We start from the raw sequence: 8,289 nt of genomic DNA on the forward strand, positions 1-8,289 counted from the left end.
TGTGTGTGTGTGTGTGTTCAGGACGCTTCAGGTGAGCCGATGGTCAGCCCGTGTGAGAGCGACGCCATCATCCAGGGTTACCTGTTCAAACGCTCCCACAGGAAATCCAAAACCTGGAAGAGGTAAGAACACAGGATGTGTGTGTGTGTGTGTGTGTGTGTGTGTGTGTGTGTGTGTGTGTGTGTGTGTGTGTGTGTGTGTGTGTGTGTGTGTGTGTGTGTGTGTGTGTGTGTGTGTGTGTGTGTGTGTGTGTGTGTGTGTAAAACCTTCACCTGATAAAGATTCATCAGATGAACAGTCTTTGACTTTGATGTTTCTTCTTCTTCTCTCAGATGCTGGTTTTCCATCAGAGACAATCAGCTGATTTACAGAAAGTCTCACAAAGTAAGGAAGACAAACATCAGGATGTTTCCTTCAGGATGTTTCCTTCAGGATGTTTCCTTCAGGATGTTTCCTTCAAGATGTTTTAAAGGTTTGAGTCGTTCTTCTCTCTCTCTGCAGGACGGGAACACGGTTCTGTTCGAGGATCTCCGACTTTGTGCCGTCAAAACTCTGGAGAACATCGACCGACGATTCTGCTTTGAGCTGCTCTCAGTTCAGAAGTAAGACAGTTTGACCTGTCTCACCTCCTGTCTCACTTCCTGTCTCACCTCCTGTCTCCCCTCCCGTCTGACTTCCTGTCCCACCTCCTGTCTCACTTCCTGTCTCACCTCCTGTCTCACTTCCTCCTGTCTCACCTCCTGTCTCACATCCTGTCTCACCTCCTGTCTCACCTCCTGTCTGACCTCCTGTCTCACCTCCTGTCTCACTTCCTGTCTCACCTCCTGTCTGACCTCCTGTCTCACCTCCTGTCTCACTTCCTGTCTCACTTCCTGTCTGACCTCCTGTCTCACTTCCTGTCTGACCTCCTGTCTCACCTCCTGTCTCACCTCCTGTCTCACTTCCTGTCTCACTTCCTGTCTCACTTCCTGTCTGACCTCCTGTCTCACCTCCTGTCTCACTTCCTGTCTCACCTCCTGTCTGACCTCCTGTCTCACCTCCTGTCTCACTTCCTGTCTGACCTCCTGTCTCACCTCCTGTCTCACCTCCTGTCTCACCTCTGTGTCAGGTGCTGTGCTCTGCAGGCCGACTCGGTGCAGCTGAGGCAGGCGTGGCTGAGCGCTCTGCAGGGCAGCATCGACCTCGCCTACAGAGAGAGGGCGGAGCCTCAGCTCACACAGGTGAGTTCATCACACCTTCACTCTCCTTTCTCATATATATACATATATATAGATGTTATATATATGTATATATATATATATATACACTGATGGTCATGTATGTCTCTGGTCCCTGCAGCCCAAAGAGCTCCCCCCTCCCCAAAGTGGCAGTGACCCCTCCCCGGGCCTCTCGGCTCAGAGGCCCCCGGTGCTCGGCGTGGCCCTCAGAGGCCCAGGAAACAGCCGCTGCTGTGAGTGTGGAGAGGAGGAGCCTCGCTGGGCGTCCATCAACCTGGGAGTCACCATGTGCATCGAGTGCTCGGGTATACACAGGTAACCCGACACCTCACTGCAGAGTGATGACATCACAGAGTTACTGCTCCCCTCTGCCCTCTTGTGGCACAACATGTTACTACACATCACAGTTAATGATAATTACACATAAACATCCATAGAGACAACTGGCACCGATACTTCTTTAGACGAGTCTCTAGGGGAAACAAAATGTGAAAGAATCCATATTTTAAATTCTTTAAAGTTACTCACAGTGTGTTTGTTTAAATATGACATCATCATGATTTCAGGAGCCTGGGTGTTCACCTGTCCAAGGTGAGATCTCTCACTCTGGACTCATGGGAGGCAGAACAGCTGAAGGTGAAGCACACACACACACACACACACACACACACACACACCTGCAAAATGACAGCGATGGTTCCTTAAATAGTTCCTGGGACGTTTCTGAGCAGGGAGCTGGTGTGTTTCCTCTCAGCCAATAACAGCGCAGCAGGTGAGTTTAGGAGCGGATACAATTCAGTGATTGGACGAGATTCAAGACGTAGCAGCAAAGAAGAGAAAATATAATCACAGTGATGAGAAACACCAAGCGGATAAATGTGGTTCTAAAACCAGTTTGAACCTTGTGTTGTCTTTCACTCTCTTAATGGGACATGACGAGCGGCTTGGTCTACTTCCTGTTGGACAGGCAGGTGCCAAACACCGGCGCTTAGCTTGTGCGAGCACGTTAAATTATCTGCTTTTCCATTATGACAAGTGTAACGCATGATGCTGCAGGTGGTCGCTGGGCTGGGTGGGCGTGTCCTCGTAGCTGCTGTCAGAGGCAGTGGGCGTGGCCTGATGTGAATGTTCATTCACATATTGGTAATAAAAATGTGTCCAGGTGTGATGTCTCTCAGTGAACGATTCTCTTTGGTCTGAACGCTGAGCTGACCATTAATGCCTCTGTTCTTCTTCTTCTTCTTCTTCTTCTTCTTCTTCTTCTTCTTCAGTTGCTGTGCGTGTTGGGAAACGATGTGATAAACCGGATCTATGAGGCGCGATGTTCAGAGGAGGGGCGAGTCAAACCTAAAGCCGGCAGCTCGAGGTAACCTCTCTGATGATTTATTATCTGAAGCTGAATGAAAGATGGAGCTCCTCCTGTTGATGCCCTTTATTCTTCTTCATGGGTTTTCAGAGCGGAGAAGGAGGCGTGGATCAAAGAGAAATACGTGGAGAAGAGATTTGTTCTGAACAGTAAGTCAGCTGAAGCTTTTCTAATCGTCTGGAAACTTTCAGATTCTGTGATTTAAGTTTCCTATGATTCTGTGTTCAGATCACGTGAAGGAAGGTGCAGGCCTGCGTCTGTATCGGGCGGCGCTGGCAGGAGATCTGGTTGCCATGGCAGCAGCGTTGGCGCAGGGGGCGGAGGTGAACGGGAGCATCTCCGAGGAGGAGGAGGGGGGGGGGGGACGCACGGCGCTGATAGGAGCCGCTGTCGGGGTGAGGAGACGCCCCTGCAGGTTTAGAAATGCTGACATGTCTTACAAAAGCAAAAAGGTCGATTAAGTCCCGCCCACCAGACGCCGGAACACGCCATCAGACCCCTCTGTTCACTTCCTGTTCCAGCTGCCTTGCTATCCGATAACGCCGTTGAGTCTCGTTCCTGGCGCTCTAGCAGCACGCCGTCTGGTTGTTTTTAAACCGGGTGTAATTCTGGTCTCTGCCTGTAGGGGTCGCTGTCGGCCTGCGAGTTTCTGCTGCTGAACGGAGCGAACGTGAACCATCGAGACCAGAGAGGACAGGGAGCTCTGCACGCTGCTGCCACCGCTGGACACACCGGGTAATTACACACACACACACACACACACACACACACACACACAGAGACACACACACACACACACACACAGAGACACACACACACACACACACAGAGACACACACACACACACACAGAGACACACACACACACACACACACACACAGAGACACACACACACACACACATACACGCACACACACACACACACACACACACACACACACAGAGACACACACACACACACACACACACACAGAGACACACACACACACACACATACACACACACACACACACACAGAGACACACACACACACACACACATACGCACACACACACACATACACACACAGAGACACACACACACACACACACACACACACACACACACACACACACATACACACACACACACACACATACACTGATCCGGCTGATTCTCATTGGCTCTTGCAGACAGGTGTGTCTGCTGCTGAAGAGAGGAGCCAATCAGTACGCTGTGGACGAGAGGGGACAGGACCCGTTGGCCATCGCCGTGGAAACAGCCCACGCTGACATCGTCACACTGTGAGTCACCACTGAACACAAACAGCTGCACTGATGTGAACCGATCCTATTGGTCCAAAAACCATGATGTCATCACACCATCACGTTTAACAGAGTTTAATGTTTCAGACTGAGGATGGCTCGCATGAACGAAGAGATGAGAGACTCAGAGGGAGTGTTTGGAGCAGCAGGTGAGTATACACACACACACACACACACACACACACACACACAGAGGATACACACACACACACACAGAGACACACACACACACAGAGGATACACACACACACACACACACACAGAGACACACACACACACACACACACACACACACACACACACACAGAGACACACACACACACAGAGGATACACACACACACACACACACACAGAGACACACACACACACAGAGGATATACACACACACACACACACACACACACAGAGAGACACACACACACACAGAGGATACACACACACACACACACACACACAGACACACACAGAGACACACACACACAGAGGATACACACACACACACACACACACACACAGAGACACACAGAGACACACACACACAGAGGATACACACACACACACACACACACACACACAGAGACACACACACACAGAGGATACACACACACACACACACACACACAGAGACACACACACACAGGATACACACACACACACACACACACACACAGAGACACACACACACACACAGAGGATACACACACACACACACACACACACACACACAGAGACACACACACACACACACACACACACACACACACACACAGAGACACACACACACACACACACACACAGAGACACACACACACACACACACACACACACACACACACACACACACACAGAGACACACACAGACACACACACACACACAGAGACACACACACACACACACACATACACACACACACACACACACACACACACACACACACACACAGACACACACAGATTAACTTGCAGCGTCACGTAGATTTGAATCCTGTTGTTGTTCCTCAGGAGACGACGAGACGTTTCAGGACATCTTCCGGGACTTCAGCGACATGGCGTCCCACGCTCCGGAGAGGCTCAGCAGACGCCAGTTCAGCCGTGGAGGAGATGAGGAGGCGGGGGAGGAGGGAGGAGATGAGGAGGGAGGAGGAGAAATGGCGAACAGCCAACGCGGTGATGAAAAGACGTCTGAATGAGAGAAACTCTGACTTGAAGCCCATCAGACTGCAGAACCACTCCTGACCCTCTTGGTTACCACGGTAACGGTGTGGATGCACGGCTCACGTTTTAACTTTTAGAAAAGATGACTGACACTTTGTTCTGAACGTATAACATATATATATAATAACGGTGTGGTATATAAGTCCACGTTTACTCACAGTCACATGCTGCTGGACTAAATGTTACCCGTGTTTTAAAGGGGCGGAGCTAGAAGCAGAGCTGCAGCTGCTCCTTATTTTTATCATTAATTCATCCGCAGGTTATTTACTTCAACACACTGTTTGTTTTTAACACATAACGGAGGAGGAGAGAGAAGTATCTGTCAGACGTTTGTTTTGTCCCACTGACGCTCCAGAAACTAAAGATCCAGAACCGTTTGAATTCTTCAACGGCCCCTTTTTTAGTTTATTTGGCGTCTAAAAGATTTGTAGGTTGTTGTTTCAGTTGATTCCGTCTTTAAAAAAAAAACACCAGAAGTGTTAAAAACAAGCACTTTAAATCTGGTTCTCTTTGTGGTCCTCTCACGTTTCATCTTCAGGTCAACATCTGAATGCGTCTAACACTTTGTTTTATGACCACCTGTAGAACTTAAGACATTTCCATCAGCCTCAGCTGTTAGCATGCTAACACTGCTAGCATTATACCATCTAAACATTAGCCTGAAAGCCACACGCTTATTAGCATTAAGCTAACGTCGGCCCCACCAGGCTGGTGTCACATGTCCGTGTCTTGTTATATTTCTTTACAAATTGTATTTATGTTATTTGTTTGTTTTGACAGGGACAGTGTACAGCCTGTTAGCTGTACCAGAGTTAGCTTTAAGCTAATTTACATCTGTAGTCCCTGAGACAACGTCAGAAACAACGTTTAATCTTTGCACTCATCAGGTCTCTTAATACAGAGCTGCGCTAGCTGTTACCTTGTACTTTCAGTCTTAATGCTAAGCTAGGCTAACACAGGCCTGCCACGTTGTTGTTGTTGTTGTCGTCAGTAAACAGAAACAAACATCATTCCTTAAATGTTGTTACAAAATGTACAAATGTTGATGATGAAGTTTGGGAAAGAAACGGTGTCCGAAACTCTCATTGTTACTGTGCTAACTGTTAGCGTGCTAACTGTTAGCATGCTAACTGTCTTTCTTAAGTTAACAGGAAAAACTTCACTGAGATAAAGGATCTCTTTAACATGAGTGTCCTGAGTGAAGACCGGCAGCAGCTCGTTTTAACACAGATCATCATGTGATCGCTCTCAGAGTCGTCAACGACCTGATGCAGCGTCCTGCAACACCTTTAAACTACTTAGATTTCACCTAGTCCATACGTAGGCTGACATATTTTTAAAAACTGAGGTTTTCCTCCATTGTTTTAAAAAATAATCCCGTCCACCAGGTCAGGAGGAATTGGAGGGCGATCTGAATGTGTCTTATAAAACGATGAGTCATGAGAGACTTGAGAATAGAAATAAAAAGCTCCTTGGTTTGGACCGGGGGAACTTTCCTCCAGAACTCATTCAGACTGCAGGAACCAGAGTCTTAGTTTAGTTCTGGGGTAAAAGATCTACCTCTAGGGGGAGTAGTACTTCCTAAAGGTACTGGGACTTTGGCAGCCAGGGCATGCAGCCCCTGCAAAGTGCTGGATGTCTCTGATTGGTCAGACACAGCAGGGTGTTAGATCTCTCTCTCTGTGTTTTTCCTCCTTTCCATCGTTAATCAATGAAACCATTTGAAAAGCGTGATTTGAATAATCTTCTTGGGACTTCAGGCAGTGGTGGAAACGACGACGACTTTGAGGACCAGGAACCTTTTAGTTCTGGGGACCTTTGGTGGAAAAGGGGTTTTCGACTCTTGTTAAGATCGGAGTGATAAAAACATCGTCTGAACTGAACTCATCGTCTTTAAATATGAATGATATTTATAAATAACTCAGGTCAGAGGTCATTTCTGTCTCACACACGTCCTGAGTGTCAATAACTTCATGAGGTTATCCTGTTTTTGTTTTTTTTTACTATTTCACACGTTACGGAAGGAAAGACGCTCGTTCGACTGCATCACTTTTAGAGACTATATTCTAAATCTGTATTTAAACACTTAAACTCAGATTCTCATTGGATCAAAACGTTTTATTATGTTTCATTTTTAGTGGTCAATGTCATTTTAATCAGAGGCGTACATGCTGAAGAGTCTCCTCCCAGAGTCTCCTAGACCCGGAGATCAGTGTGTGGAGTCCCCGCTCGTTATTCTTAAACTCCATGTTTCCTGTATTTTCTCGTTTATTTAAAAAAAGGGATTTTTGTGAAGCTGCTTTTATCAAGTTTTAAAGGTGACATATTCTCCTCCTCTTCTTCAGTTTAAATAAGTGTCAGAGCTCCTCTTCAACATGTGTGTGAAGTGTCTTGTTCTAAATCCACTCTGATCCTGTATTTGATCATGTCTATAAACCCCTCTATTTCAGCCCTGCTCAGAACAGGCTCTTTCTGTGTCTGTACCTTTAAATATGTAAATGAGCTGTGTCTGACCACGCCCCCTCTCTGGAAGGGCTTGGGTGTACTCAGTCTTTCTCGCTCCATGTCCTATTGTTTAAGGCGGACTCAGAGGACAGAACAAACACCTAGCTGTGGGAGTGTCACCCACCTGGGGGAGGGGCTACTGCCCTTTGTGATGTCATGAATGGAAAATCTCCAAACGGCCTGTTTGAGCACACATTTTCTGAAAAGTGGAGCAGGCAGAAGACGGAGAGGATGGACTTTTCTCATCATTGGGGGGTTTGTAGACGGACTAGAGACACATGTTAGAGTTAGAGGAACATGGGGAGGAGGATTTTAAATATGTGACCTTTAAAGTTTAAAGACATGTTTGTGTTACAGTCGGACTGGGTAGTTTGCTGTGATTATAAAAAGTTTTTGATGTTGAAGAATTTTGAAAGACTGAAAGGACTGACAGACTGTAAAGAGAGAGTATGAAGATGGATTTATAAATCTGCTGAAAACATTTCCTGTATCATTTCAAAACGTTTCTGTGAGTGTGGAGCAGAAAGAAGTGTAAACTCTGCTTCAGGGTGGATTTATTATTCCTCGTTTCATTTCTGTGACTAATGTGATGCTACTGCTTAATAAAGCCACTAAACACACGTCAACGTGTCTGTTGTTTATTGTTCACTGTGACGACCCCTCCACACCACTAGGGGTCCC

At 47.1% G+C, this 8,289-nt stretch overlaps 1 protein-coding gene and 1 long non-coding RNA gene across 2 annotated transcripts in view; both read left to right on the plus strand.

The window, feature by feature from the left end:
- LOC132980920 (uncharacterized) overlaps window positions 1-8,229 on the plus strand; it is a 33,767-nt gene extending 25,538 nt beyond the window's left edge. The window contains exon 2 of the long non-coding RNA XR_009674216.1: window positions 7,798-8,229. This is a non-coding gene — a long non-coding RNA (uncharacterized LOC132980920). The remainder of the gene's footprint in view (window positions 1-7,797) is intronic.
- The window catches only part of zgc:162872 (BAR_ACAPs and ArfGap_ACAP domain-containing protein), a 14,004-nt gene extending 5,775 nt beyond the window's left edge, over window positions 1-8,229 (plus strand). The window contains 13 exon segments of the mRNA XM_061047293.1: window positions 22-122; window positions 333-384; window positions 502-602; window positions 1,109-1,220; window positions 1,339-1,532; window positions 1,784-1,853; window positions 2,489-2,583; window positions 2,674-2,732; window positions 2,812-2,978; window positions 3,209-3,318; window positions 3,756-3,866; window positions 3,975-4,036; window positions 4,891-8,229. Coding sequence (XP_060903276.1) covers window positions 22-122; window positions 333-384; window positions 502-602; window positions 1,109-1,220; window positions 1,339-1,532; window positions 1,784-1,853; window positions 2,489-2,583; window positions 2,674-2,732; window positions 2,812-2,978; window positions 3,209-3,318; window positions 3,756-3,866; window positions 3,975-4,036; window positions 4,891-5,078 — 1,422 coding nt within the window. The 3' untranslated portion in view covers window positions 5,079-8,229.
- Window positions 8,230-8,289: the final 60 nt, after the last annotated feature.

The sequence above is a fragment of the Labrus mixtus genome, chromosome 9 (assembly GCF_963584025.1).
Source record: "Labrus mixtus chromosome 9, fLabMix1.1, whole genome shotgun sequence".
Lineage (NCBI taxonomy): Eukaryota > Metazoa > Chordata > Actinopteri > Labriformes > Labridae > Labrus > Labrus mixtus.